The 12,486-nt window shown below is 40.8% G+C and overlaps 1 protein-coding gene across 4 annotated transcripts in view; it reads left to right on the top strand.

Annotated features, from left to right (window-relative positions):
- Window positions 1–12,486, top strand: part of LOC145356310 (neuronal-specific septin-3-like) — a 264,326-nt gene that overhangs the window by 50,264 nt on the left and 201,576 nt on the right. Inside the window, exon 3 of one of the 4 annotated variants that reach the window (XM_080208913.1) lies at window positions 11,792–11,904. The exons of the other annotated variants lie outside the window; for them this stretch is intronic. Coding sequence (XP_080065039.1) covers window positions 11,865–11,904 — 40 coding nt within the window. The 5' untranslated portion in view covers window positions 11,792–11,864. The remainder of the gene's footprint in view (window positions 1–11,791; window positions 11,905–12,486) is intronic. 4 annotated transcript variants of the gene reach the window in all.

The raw sequence follows: 12,486 nt of genomic DNA, 5'->3' as shown, positions 1-12,486 counted from the left end.
CGCGTTCTTTATGCTTTCAGATACTTCCTTTTCATTTTTTAAAAAAATCTTCTTATTTAGCATCTGGATCTTAAACTCCAGGTCTGAAAAGTGCCTGGTTGCTTTTGAATCAGATATAATGAAATCTGTAAGTTCTGTCCTTGAGCAAGGTTAAAGACCTGGATCCAGGAGATTGGCAAACAGATATCACTCACTAATGCAGTCACATCTGAATGTGAGGCCACGTGCAGGCATTCATCCAGGCAGAATATCATGTTTTGAATCTCTGTGACCAAACTTGTAAGGATGCTGAGCAGCATTGTTGGAGAAACAGCCCCATAATTGTGGATTCACAGACCTTATAATTCTGTTTAACCTAACCATTGCTCATGTCGGAAGTGGTGATCCATGCTGATGTTTGGGTAACCTCGGCTTGTCTTTCATTTTTAGAACTCTGCATGGGACTTTCTTGTGCACCAGTTCATGCAACAGGAACATTCAGTGATAGCCGTTTAGGCAATTTATTATTATTGTACGAACTCTACGTGCAGAAGCACAAAAGAACGGAAAAATTTGAAATTCAAAATCCCATAAAGTGTCTGACTTCACTGACAATTCTTTAAAAAAAGTCAATGGAGTAGAAATCGTTGGTTGGAGAAGAAAGGGATATTTTAAGGATTTAAATTTTAACTGTTTCCATTTGAGTTTACTTTATAAAATCTATAAATTCACAGCCGCTCACTCCACAGCTCCAGCTTTCATTTTACCAAGACAATTGGCCCAGTGCAGGGGCAGCGCTGACTCCATTCAAATATAATTGCTGAAATGGACACATGCTTGAGAATCCAAATCACATGATTACACTACAGCGTTGATTGAACCTGTCTTGTTGTGGCTGGTGGCCACGTGCCAGCAAGTTGATACAGTATGTGCGCTGCACAGCCAAGGGCCATAGCCTGGTTTGTTCACATCTGAAACTCATACCACAACATTTGCCAGTACTTGATACAAGAAACAGGAATGCAGGACTGAAAGCTTAAGGTAAAATCCACCAACTGAATAAGAATGACATGAGCATGATAGCCATTGCCCTTTTTTTTGTTTACTGATTTAAGCTGTTTACATTTTGGCGTAGACCTCAAACGTTAGCAGCCCAGTGTCTTTACAAGGCTGAACTCCATAACCAATTGAATAAGTGAAGGTACAATGTTCTAGCCAAGTCTTTTCCTTCGACATAACTCCATTCAAATGAATTTCTCTCATAGTGTGTTGTGTATGCCTTAGTAGCATGCCATTTGTGATGAAGGTTTTTGGCAGAGTACTGGAGAACAGTGCTGCCCATGCTATGATGTATAAAGTCACACAGTAAAAGTACAGTATCCATATACCTGGAATATTTTTAAGGTAATGTTGCCCTATTCCATATAACCATAGGCTGCTCTTCCCTTTTGAGGTGGAGAGCTAACTGTGGTGATTTCACCTGAGCAACACCACAACTCAGGCAAGGGGCAAGTTTGAGCGAGCCTTCAAAATTTACCTTAGCCAGTATGAGAATTGAACTCATGCTATTGGTATTGTTCTACATCACTAACCAGGTGACCAATAAACTGAGCTAACTGGCCCCCCCAGGTACCTGTATATAATCAAGGGTTAACCATAAATGATTCATGTTTAAACAAACAAGAGCTGCAACCTCTTAGTGAGAGACCCAAACAAATATTTACATGTTAGCAGCGAAATGAATGGACCCAGGATCTCAAGGTTGGGAAAGGACCATGGAATCCCAAAGTACGAGAAACTAAAGAAGCCTGACCTGACCTGAGAGAAATGCACCTAAACTGAAGATTAGTTGAATAGTATGTTCCATTTCAGATGGGGAGGGTGAAGGATTTCATCAGAGCACATGGAGGTTCATTGCCAGACCTGATCAAAAATGGCGGTCAAGGAACTAGGCTGTGTAGATAATGAGACAGACCTGAATGAAAGCAAAGTCCAAGAGACGTGGCCTAATGCAAAGAAGGGCGAGCAAAATACAAAAGGAAAGCTAGACTTGCCTTTTCCAGATCTGCACATACAGAGCAGGGATATATATCCAGCACTATAACTCGATGGCCAAGCTGGATTGAGGTTTTTGAAATATGATTTTTAAAGAAATGGTGGGTAGAAAAAACAAGAGCCACCCTGTGATTTTTTTTTAGCAGTTCAGAGAAGCAAATTTGCTGCAATTATAAAAGGTTTCTCTTTGCTGTGCAGGGATTTTGTTAAGGAAAAAGGACCTGTGATCAAAACAGGAGCTTGACGAACCTGATGCGCAGCGCAGGAAATTCAGACAAAAAAAACCAGCAGCTGTGGAGCCATCTTGGGAGAATGAAATGGTTCATGCAGATATTGTTAAAATAACAATAATTCAAAGCAGCAGTCACAAAAAAAATTAAAAACAGCCTTGAAGAGAAAATGAAAATCATCTGATCCATTTTGGCCAAGGAAAGGATTAGTCCATACACAAAATTGGGAGCCTTAGAGAAGAAAAGTTTTAGATTACAGGAGTCCATGAGGAATAATAAGAAATACAAGTTTGTGAGGTTTTATGTTTATTTGGTGTATATGTGTGGATGAAGTAACCATAAAAACAGGTGTAAATGAATCCTCTGCCACATTTGGTGAGGTATTAAAAGGCTTTGACAAAACTTTTAAACTCCAAGTTGCAGAAAGAGCAAACTCAAAAGCAGATTTCGTAAACCTCCATTGAAGCACTGAAGGAGCAGCGGTGAGTCAAGATGGTACTCAAGCAAACTTTAAGATGGATGTAGAACATGTCCATGCAATGAAGCATATGAGCTGACGAGTTTAGTGCAGAAGAAAGAAAAGGTTGAAAAGCAGCCAGTGGCGAGCTTTTTGACGATGCTGACAGAGTATCCAAACTGCAGCAACAGATGGCTGGGAATTAAGGAAATGTGTGTGAGGTCACCCAAAAGGAACACATCCAGCAAAAAAAAGCTATCTGTAATGACTTTAATCAGGCTATTGAAATTGGCCTATTGGAATATGAACTTCCTGATTTAAAGGGCCAATTGACAGGATAATCAGAGACTTTACTTTGTATATAACTTCTGGCACTCCCGAAGGTAAACTGCTGACTGACAGCACTCCGTATACTGCTGTTGGAATTGTAAATAAAAGGATTCTGGAGAAGGGACTTCTGCCTCCATGAACTTATTACACTATCCCACTTGAAAATAATCATAGCAAAGTTGAAATGGAAGATTTGAAACCAGATTTCAACCCAGAGTATCCATCTTCTGAAAACACACAATAAACAAGAGTCTTCAAGCTGTTTGAACAGATGACACAAAGATGTCCAGGAGGAAATACCATTCCTCAATCCCGTAGTTGACAAATTGGAGCAGGAGTTAGGAAAACTCAACTCAGTGCATAGCCAGGCACAACAACAGGCAGAAAAGACACTCAGAATCTGTAACCCTGAAAGGCACTTTGAAGAATCAATGTAACCATGGGAAAATTAGATTAAAAAATGTTGAATTCTACTTTTAGTAAAAGCAGCATTAAAGCTATCAGTGGAACAAGGCAACACACTGATGTGCAGATAAATTGGCAGGAGGTCAATAAGAAAATAAGCGGTTGAAGGAACAGCTGATTACCTTTTCAAGACCAAATACAAAACAAAATATATAACCTTCCAGCAACTTGAGTGTTTTGAACAGCTGAGGAGATACTGAGTTTCAAAAAAACTCAAGGTGAAGCAATTGATCTTTGCGAAGAAAAGTAAAAACCTGCTAAAGAACCTTTAAGTGTGACAAAGATCCCTCCCGTCAAAGTTTATTCTTCTGGAAAATTACAAAAAGAAGCAAGTTGAATTTACCATCCCTCTGAACAAACTGAAGAAGCAGTTGGCAAAAAAAAAGTGTTCAGTATTTTAGGAGAAGGCCAAAAAGTACAAGAGACTAAAAAGCTGAAGAATAGAAAAGAGATGGCATTGAAAGGCAAGATGTGGAGATGCTGGCGTTGGGCTGGGGTAAATGCAGTAAAAGGTTGTGCCTGGGCTTGTAAAATCTCAGTAATTGTCTTGGTTGGAGACAATACACATCTCTTTAATCTGTGCTTAACCCTCTCTCCACTCACATTATCTTTGCCTGTAATGACTCACATTCCAACCATTATTTTGTAAATTTGAGTTTGTGTCTTTACATGCCGTGTTTGTGAACAGAACTCCCGCTCACCTGATGAAGGAGCAGCGCTCTGAGAGCTAGTGGCTTGTGCTACCGAATAAACCTGTTGGACTTTGACCTGGTGTTGTGAGACTTCTTGCATTGAAAGGTAAAGCAGTGCAACCACCTTCCAAGCTGCAAGCCACTAATGAAGCCACGAGTAGCACAATTACAGAATTGAAGCAGGTTAAGACTTCAGTGGAGGCAACAGTGATACCAAAATGAAAGTTTCATGTGCTGCAAAGATCCCTCGTGTCAAAGTTTGTTCTTCTGGACAAAGCTCTGCTGAAGGTGGACAAAGTAAAAGCAGCGATAAGATTGGAAAATGCAAAGCTGGTGCAGATGCTCGAGGAATCTGAAGAATCACTGGGTTCCTCAAACATACCAAGAACCATTCAATTTCTGAAAAATTACATGGCTGAAATGAAAATTAAGAACCTTGGTTGTCATGAAAAAGTTGAGCAGTTGCAAGAGAAAATAGAAGTTCTCACAAAGGGGTGGAGGAGATTCTCAGAAACAACTAGCAGAAGTAAAATTGAAGAATTTGAAGGGTAGCACATATGAATTAGGTTCCACTAAGGAAAAACTGGTCTGTGTGGAGAACTGACATTCACCTACAAAAGATGAGCTTGCTAAGATGTTGGAACTTCCTTGTGAAAAGTGTAATGAAATTCTTGAATTTTGATCTAATCTGAAGAATGTAAAAATGAGGTGCAGTACGTAAGAGAAAAATCCAGACTACATAAAATTACAGTAAATAAAACTTTTAAGAAATCTAAACAGCAGTTAGTGACCACGGAGGAAAGACTCTGAAAGCAACTGACTGCCAAATTCAAATAAGCGTGCATGAGGATTTTGCAGATACTCCAAAACAAAGGCAACTAAACTCACTAGGGTTATTGCTGAACTGAATTAAAAGGTTCATGAGCTTTATAAAACCATTGGAAAATAAAGGAAACATACATCTGGCTAGTGGAAATAAAGGTTCTAATTTCAAAAAGTCAACATCTGAAGGGCCTGTTTTTGTTCAGTATATCTCTATGACTCTGGGCGGGATTTTCTGGCCGTACTCGCCCCAAAACTGGAAACTCCGAGGTCAACGGGCCTTTGCGTGGTCCTGTCCCACCGGCTATGATTCCCACGGTGGGCGGAATAGGAACATTCCACCCTCTTACATCTGTTTAATGTCTGTCAGGTGCAGCAGAAACAGTTTTCATTGTTCACGACATTGCGTCTGCTCCATTGCAGTTTTGCAATACAGCTTTTCCCCCTCCAATTTGAAGAGTTTGTAATTGAGTAACAGGGCAATCATGTTTAATTAAATCCTTCTTGTTTGCTAACCTGGTTTTGAACAGCTGACTCTAGCTTTTGTTTCACTGCAGTATCTGTTTCTTGCTGTTTGCTGCCTGATTGTGTTTATTGCTGAGGTCTTTGCGCAACCAACTGTCCTCTTTATCATGAAATCTATCTTTAGCTGTATACCAGGTGTGAGCTTTGAGTCTTTGTTCAAATACAAATCTAACAGAGTCGTGACTGCAGAACATTTTTGAATCAAAAATTCATTTTGTGAAATGTGACATTTCTCTCTGAACATATGTTGCGTGTCTCAATACACATGCTGAAAGAGAATGGCATAGTTCTTAGTGAGCAGAAACGGGAAGTCAAGCACACTGTTACGAAATTCAATCGAATTCCAGTCCTATATTCCCATTTTACATCATATTGAATAAAATGATGGAGTGGTGACCACACCAGAGGCTGCCGTTTGGTTTGTCATCTACAGGGGAAGCTCCAGTTATCCCACTCCCTATCTTTAAATTCTTGGCATCCTATTGCAGCTACTGATCATCCGCTGGCAACACAGATATTTCTTGTTATCTTCATCGTCCCAGCACTGATCTTGTGTCCGCTTGTTCTGTTTTGGTTGGATCCGAGCAATAGTGATAACACTTCTTTTTGTACTCCATTCTTACAAGTTACAAAAGCCAATGCTCGGAATAGATCGGGCAAACCCAAATCCATTCCTTGCCTGTTTCAAAAACCCAAATTCCAGTTGAAACCAATTCATGGTCCCTGCAAGAGAGGCAATCAAGTTCCAAATTGACAAGGTAAGGCATAGCACCCCCATCCTGGGCTTGATCTGATGCTTAATCTTAACTAAGCCCAAGATGTGATACTGTTAACATGACTAAATTACGATTTGTGCCCTTCCCCCAACATTATTATGAAGATTTAACTTTTATTAATGAGGACAGTAGCTGTTTAAGGTAACAGTTATTGTGAGTTTAGATTCTCTTTTGTATTGTTTATTTTTTTGTAGTAAATATTTAAATTTCTGCATTTCAAGAGGGAATACCCGAACTGCTTTTGATGGATTCAGCATGGGATTAGAGTTGTGGATCTGAATTTACCACAATATTGTGTACACAGTGCAAATTTGAACATGTCACTGATACTTTAGCTGAGTAAAAGAGTCTTTCAGCAACTTCCTCTCGATTACAAAGATGGCAGTGACTAAATGGATCTTTGAATTTTTTTCAAGAAACTTAGCTTGGAATTGTCTGACCTCGCTCGTGGCTGGGATTCTTTGGTCCTGCTGCAGTAAATGAAGATTTGGCTGTGTGCCAAATTCTCCATTCTCACTGGCAGCGGTAGTGGGGTGTGAGAGACTAGAGAATTCCAACCCTAGTTATGTTTAAAACCATGTGTCAAAATCAGTGATTTGAGAGGCACAGATAATGAAGGATTAAAAATGTCAGTGACACAATTCAGAGGCAAACTCTACTGGCAATGAAAGCAGAAGTGTCTGTTTGCCTGGGGACTGAGTAGGACACAGTGGTTAGCACTGTGACCTCACAATGGCAGGGAACCAGGTTTGATTCCCAGCTTGGGTCACTGTCTGTGTGGAGTTTGCACATTCTCCCTGTGGCTGCATGGTTTCCTCCTGAGTGCTCCAGTTTCCTCCCATAGTCGAAAAGATGTGCTGGTTAGGCGCATTAACCATGTTAAATGCTCCCTCAGTATACGCAAAAGGCCCCAGAGTGTGGGGACTAGGGGATTTTCATGACAATTTTATTGCAATGTTAATCTAAGCCTACTTGTGACACTAATAATTAAACTCTAAACAACGGTCACTTCCTGAAAGCAACACAATGAGACCAATTCTATTTGAATTTTTGTGCAAAGGATATCCTTCGCTCATGACTCAAACCTTCGACTTGGTAGCTTTCCCACCTCTGTTTAAGCATAAGGTTTTACTCCATTACTCACTCTTCTGTTGAGTGAAGACAGGAATGCTGGGTTTGATGTAATGGGATACGCAGTGGCATGGGCGGTTTTCCTTTCACTGTATAGTTATCAACATCCAGAGGGTTACCATTGACCTAAAACTGACTGGACCAGCCGTATAAATACAGTGGTGACAAGAGAAGGTCAGAGGCTAGGAATCCTGTGGTGAGCAAATCACCTCCTGACTCCCCAAAGCCTGTCCACCATTTTGAAGGCACAAGTCAGGAGTGTGATGGAATACTCTCCCCTTGCTTTGATAAGTACAACTGTAACAACACCCGAAGCTCAACACTATCCAGGATAAAACAACCCATCCACCAACATTCACTCCCTCCAATACCGATACATCGTGGCAACAGTGTATACCATGTACAGGATGCACGGCAGGAACTCATCAAGACTCCTGAGCCAACATCTTCGAAGCCCATGACCTTTAGCGTTCTGAAGGACAAGGGCAGCAGATACATTGGAACACCATCACCTGGAAGTTCCCTCCAAGTCACTCGCTATCCTGACTTGGAAATATATTGCTGTCCCTTCATCTTGAGTCAAATCCTGGAATTCCATCCTGAACAGCATTGTAAGTGTACCTACACCACATGAACTGCGTGGTTCAAGAAGGTAGCTCCACCTTCTTGAGATGATTAGGGAATGGGCAATAAATGTTGGCCTGGTCTGCAAGGCTGGCATTCCATGAATGAATATGCATCTATACTACTCACTTCAACCACTTCTTGTGACAGCAATATCCATATTCTTATCATCCTTTTTGGGTAACAAGGTTTCTCCTGCATTCCCTATTGGACTTCTTTGGTGACCATCTCCCTATGGCCTCTAGTTATACTCTTTCCCCACTCTTACACTTTTAGCCGTCTTCTTCTTCAGACATATTTGTAAAATCCTTCATAGTTGCCCTTGACATCTCTCGCATGTTGCTCAGAATTTTCCCAAAAAGTGGCAAGGTGTCAGGTTCAGACCGAAAACCAGTGTGTTCCTCCCAGGGAAACAGGCAGGTTTTCTGTCTGGATTCTCCCACACTTTGCCATGCTAAAACAGTGGGGTGTGTTTTGCCCATTATTATGAGGAGTGGGGCCTAAAGACACCAGCAAGCCCAGCACCACACATTTATGTTAAAGACTCCTCTCCCCCGTCATTGCCAGCATCAGGTCTTTGGCACATCGACTCCCCAACAAACACCCCCTAATTTCTGGTCTTCGGGGCAACTGCATCCACAACCACCTCCCCTTCATGTGAAATGATTCCCTGCCATGGGGATAACCTCGAGCCTCCACCCCCTCTAGGCCTTTCACCCTGCCAGGCTGGCATTACCAGGAGGCACTGCCACAACCAAAGAGTCCAAAGACTCTTTGGACTCAAATCCAAAGCATTTTGGAGACTAGCTTTGTTTCCCACCAGCATTACATTGTACCAGTAGGTAGGAATGTGACGTTCCCTTGAAGATGTGGCGTTAAGCCAGTTTTGAACATTTAAGTATGTTTAAATGAATGTTGATCAGGTTCACGCCTTTGCCTGTGTCAAAAAATGGGAAAACCACTCCCATTTTTTGTCATTCTCTTTGTGAGGCTCTTGCCACTTGCTCTGTTTGGTGATTGTCCCTTTTAAGGGCAACACAGCAGAGTAAGGGTCACCTAGCCTGCAATCACTCAATGGTGAGAGAAGCTCCTTGACAAAGACATTTTGAGAGCTAGGTACAGCCATGAGGGTGTGGTACAATTCTTATTAATAAATACCTTTTGTGTTATAGCGTCATACATGTTCACAGCATGGAAACAGGCCCTTCAGCCCGACTTGTCCGTGCCACTTCTTTTTTAACCACCTGAGCTAGTCTCAATTGCTTGCATTTGACCCATACCTCTCTCTATCCATCTTGCCCATGTAGCTGTCTAAATGCTTTTTAAAAGAGACAATTGTATCTGCCTCTACTAATGCCTCTGGCAGCTTGTTCCCGGCACTCATCACCCTCTGTGTGGAAAAAATTGCCCCTCTAGACCCTTTTGTATCTACCCACCCCCCCCTCACTTTAAACCTATGTCTTCTAGTTTTAGACTCCCTTGCCTTTTGGGAAAAGATGTTGAGTATCTACTTGATCTATGCCCCTCATTATTTTACAGACTTCTATAAGATCACCCCTAAGCCTCCTACACTCCAGAGCAAAACATCCCGATCTATCCAGCCTCTCCTTCGTGAAGGAAATCTGTGAAAGTGCATCTTTACACTTTGTATCCCTTTGCTATCGAATTTCTGTCCTAGCTTGCCGGATGTGGGCCCATAATAAATTCCAGCATTGGAACGTTATAAACAAATTACTCCAACATTTTCATTGTTTAATTTTTTTCAAGTATTTACACTCTCATGACACTCTTGCATATTAGTATCTGTGAAACAAAGTGCAGTACAATCTCTATTCTTCCTATCAACTGGGGGTGGTTGACAGGATGAATGGATGTACTGAAAAATAATGTGTGACTGTGACCTTAGCCTGCTGACAATAGGTTGTAGAACGCCCCTATTTCCTGTCACAAAGCAATGAGTTGGACTGACAAACTTGGCAATCGTGGCGAAATTTGGAGGACGCAGATTCTTATTATGAAGAAGCTCTGAAAATATTTTGTTTTTAAAGATTGATTACTTTATAATGTGTAGATGTTTTGAAAATTGGAGTTAGAACTGTCAGTAGCATGATAAATAATTTCATTTTTTTTCATCCTGCACTTGATTATGTCATCACTCATGCAGAAGCCTTGTAACGTTTCATCAGCTCTCTTTTTTTCAAACACTGCATGAAACATTTGTCACGGGCAGGTAACTTGGTAATTTACCATTCACCTGATGTGTAAGATAAGGTAATCAGCTGTAGTCTGAGGCAGCTCTGAGAGAGGTGGTTACATAGCTTGATTAGAATCACTTCATATCAATTATGAGGCAAAATTAAGAGGTATCCCTCTATGACCTAACACAGCGACTATAGGGATTGAACCTGTGCTTCTGATGTCATTCTGCACCACGCTCACGCCCAATGATTCCCATCTTTTTTAATGTCATGGCACACATCTCTATATATATATATATATACATATATATATTTTAAAAAAAGTTTGTAGCACACCCGTATTTTTCTGTCTTCCTATTCTGAGAATTTTGTTTTTAATTTCTCCCTGTCCTCGTGCCTGTTTTATTTTTAGCCTCCCTCTGTGCCTCTCGCTTCTGAGTTTTTGCCGCCTTTTTGATTTTCACTTTTTTTGTGCAGGCCCACGGGATCTTTTTTGTCTTCAGCTCCAAGTCCCCTTGGTCATGCACGTAGGCTTGACTAACCTACAAAATCTAAACCGCACATGCGCGGCTCTTTCCCAGTTGTCATGTGTGCGGGAGGCCCAAGATTTGTGGGGTCTAGGAGATGCCAACCACAGAGTTGAAGACAAAGGATAGATGTAGTTTAGCTGTATGAATTTTGAATCATTGAGAATCCTTTCGCGTGGCATACTTTTTGTGTCCACCTTGCTCCACACCCCTCCCCCAGCCCAAACACGTACCACGGCACGTTGGTTGGGAATCAGTGCCCTAGCCACGTGGAGCTAACTCACCTCTATACCACCTGACATGTATAAAGCCCATTTCTCTCTCTCTCTCTGTTCTAAATAGCCTCAAACTTTTGCTTTGTCAGTCAGAAGACTTAAGGCATTGAGATAAAATGCAACTGCTGAGAGACAGTACATTTTACTCAACATAAAGTAAGACTCTTTTGACTGTTACAGGCTTAAGCATAGCCTCACTTCCTGATGTATTTGTTAATCATTCTGAGTAGCCCTCTTGTGGTTTAAAACGTCATCAGAATTCCTTCCAGTAAGTTGGAGCCCAAGCATATTACTCCCACTTGTTTTTTTTTAAATTCTTAATATAATGGTCATTCTGCTGCAAGACAATTTCATGGGATATATTTAACCGAAACCTTACCCTCCAAGGTAAATGTCGTGTTATTATTACAATCCATATTGTGGATTCTGTTTTATTTCACACTCTGATAATATGATTTTAAACTCCAATAATTGGAGTGGAACACTTTGAATCTTTTACTTGTAAAAATGATTATCCGTAGCATTACTGTGCAGATGTATATTTAGGATGTACAGTTGCCTCCTTCTGGTAGGTTATTTTAAGCTTATGAATGTAGTCACGTGCTCAGTTTTTAAGCCACAAGCTGACAATGCTGCTTCAGTGTGTGGTACAAACATATGATCAGCACATGGTAATGTGGTAATATGGTGTATTCATGATTGCAGAGATTGTATCAGACAGAACACTTACAGAGAGAACTCTTTAAGATAAACAATATTGCTGTGGATACTACTGTAAATGCTGTTTGTTGTACTAATGGACAGAGTCAGAATTTCAGGTAAGTTACAGAAGTCTTTACTTTAGAGTCGTTTTACGTGCTTACTGCTAACTGTGGCAATTGCTCCATTTGAAGTTTGTATATTGCTGGCCATGATTCCTTTTCCTGAGCAGACAGTGTCTGTCTTTCATTTATGTTTCCTACTGGAATTATTGAGACTTTTCTTTTGGAGTTTTCAAAAATGTGATGCCATATGCTGAAATAATGAAGTATTTTTCTTCATTTTTCATGACTTGTTTCCTGTATCGGCAAATCTTTTGTAGCTTTTGTCAACAGCAACAAGTTTAATCTCCGAAATGGATCTCAATCTGAACTGCAGCGATATGTACTGAGCTACAGGGAGGAATGTGTTCCTCATAATTCTGCCAGAGACCCAGTGCTGCAGTTTGTAAATTTCAAGAAGTTTACTTTTTAAAAAAAAATGACATGAAGTGTCTCTTTTTCCTGTATTGTCTGACTGGTGATAGGTTTACAAAAAGTTAGATATATAGTTTGCACTTGCCATAGAAGGGTGTCCCAAATAAGGAAGAGACTGAGACAATGCTGACAGTCGACAGAGGCAGCAGTAACAGTAGCTTCCCT

Source organism: Carcharhinus amblyrhynchos, chromosome 21 (assembly GCF_965287045.1).
Source record: "Carcharhinus amblyrhynchos chromosome 21, sCarAmb.v2.hapA, whole genome shotgun sequence".
NCBI classification, from domain to species: domain Eukaryota; kingdom Metazoa; phylum Chordata; class Chondrichthyes; order Carcharhiniformes; family Carcharhinidae; genus Carcharhinus; species Carcharhinus amblyrhynchos.
Note: the sequence above shows the minus strand (reverse complement) of the source record. Positions and strands in the feature narration are given on the sequence as shown.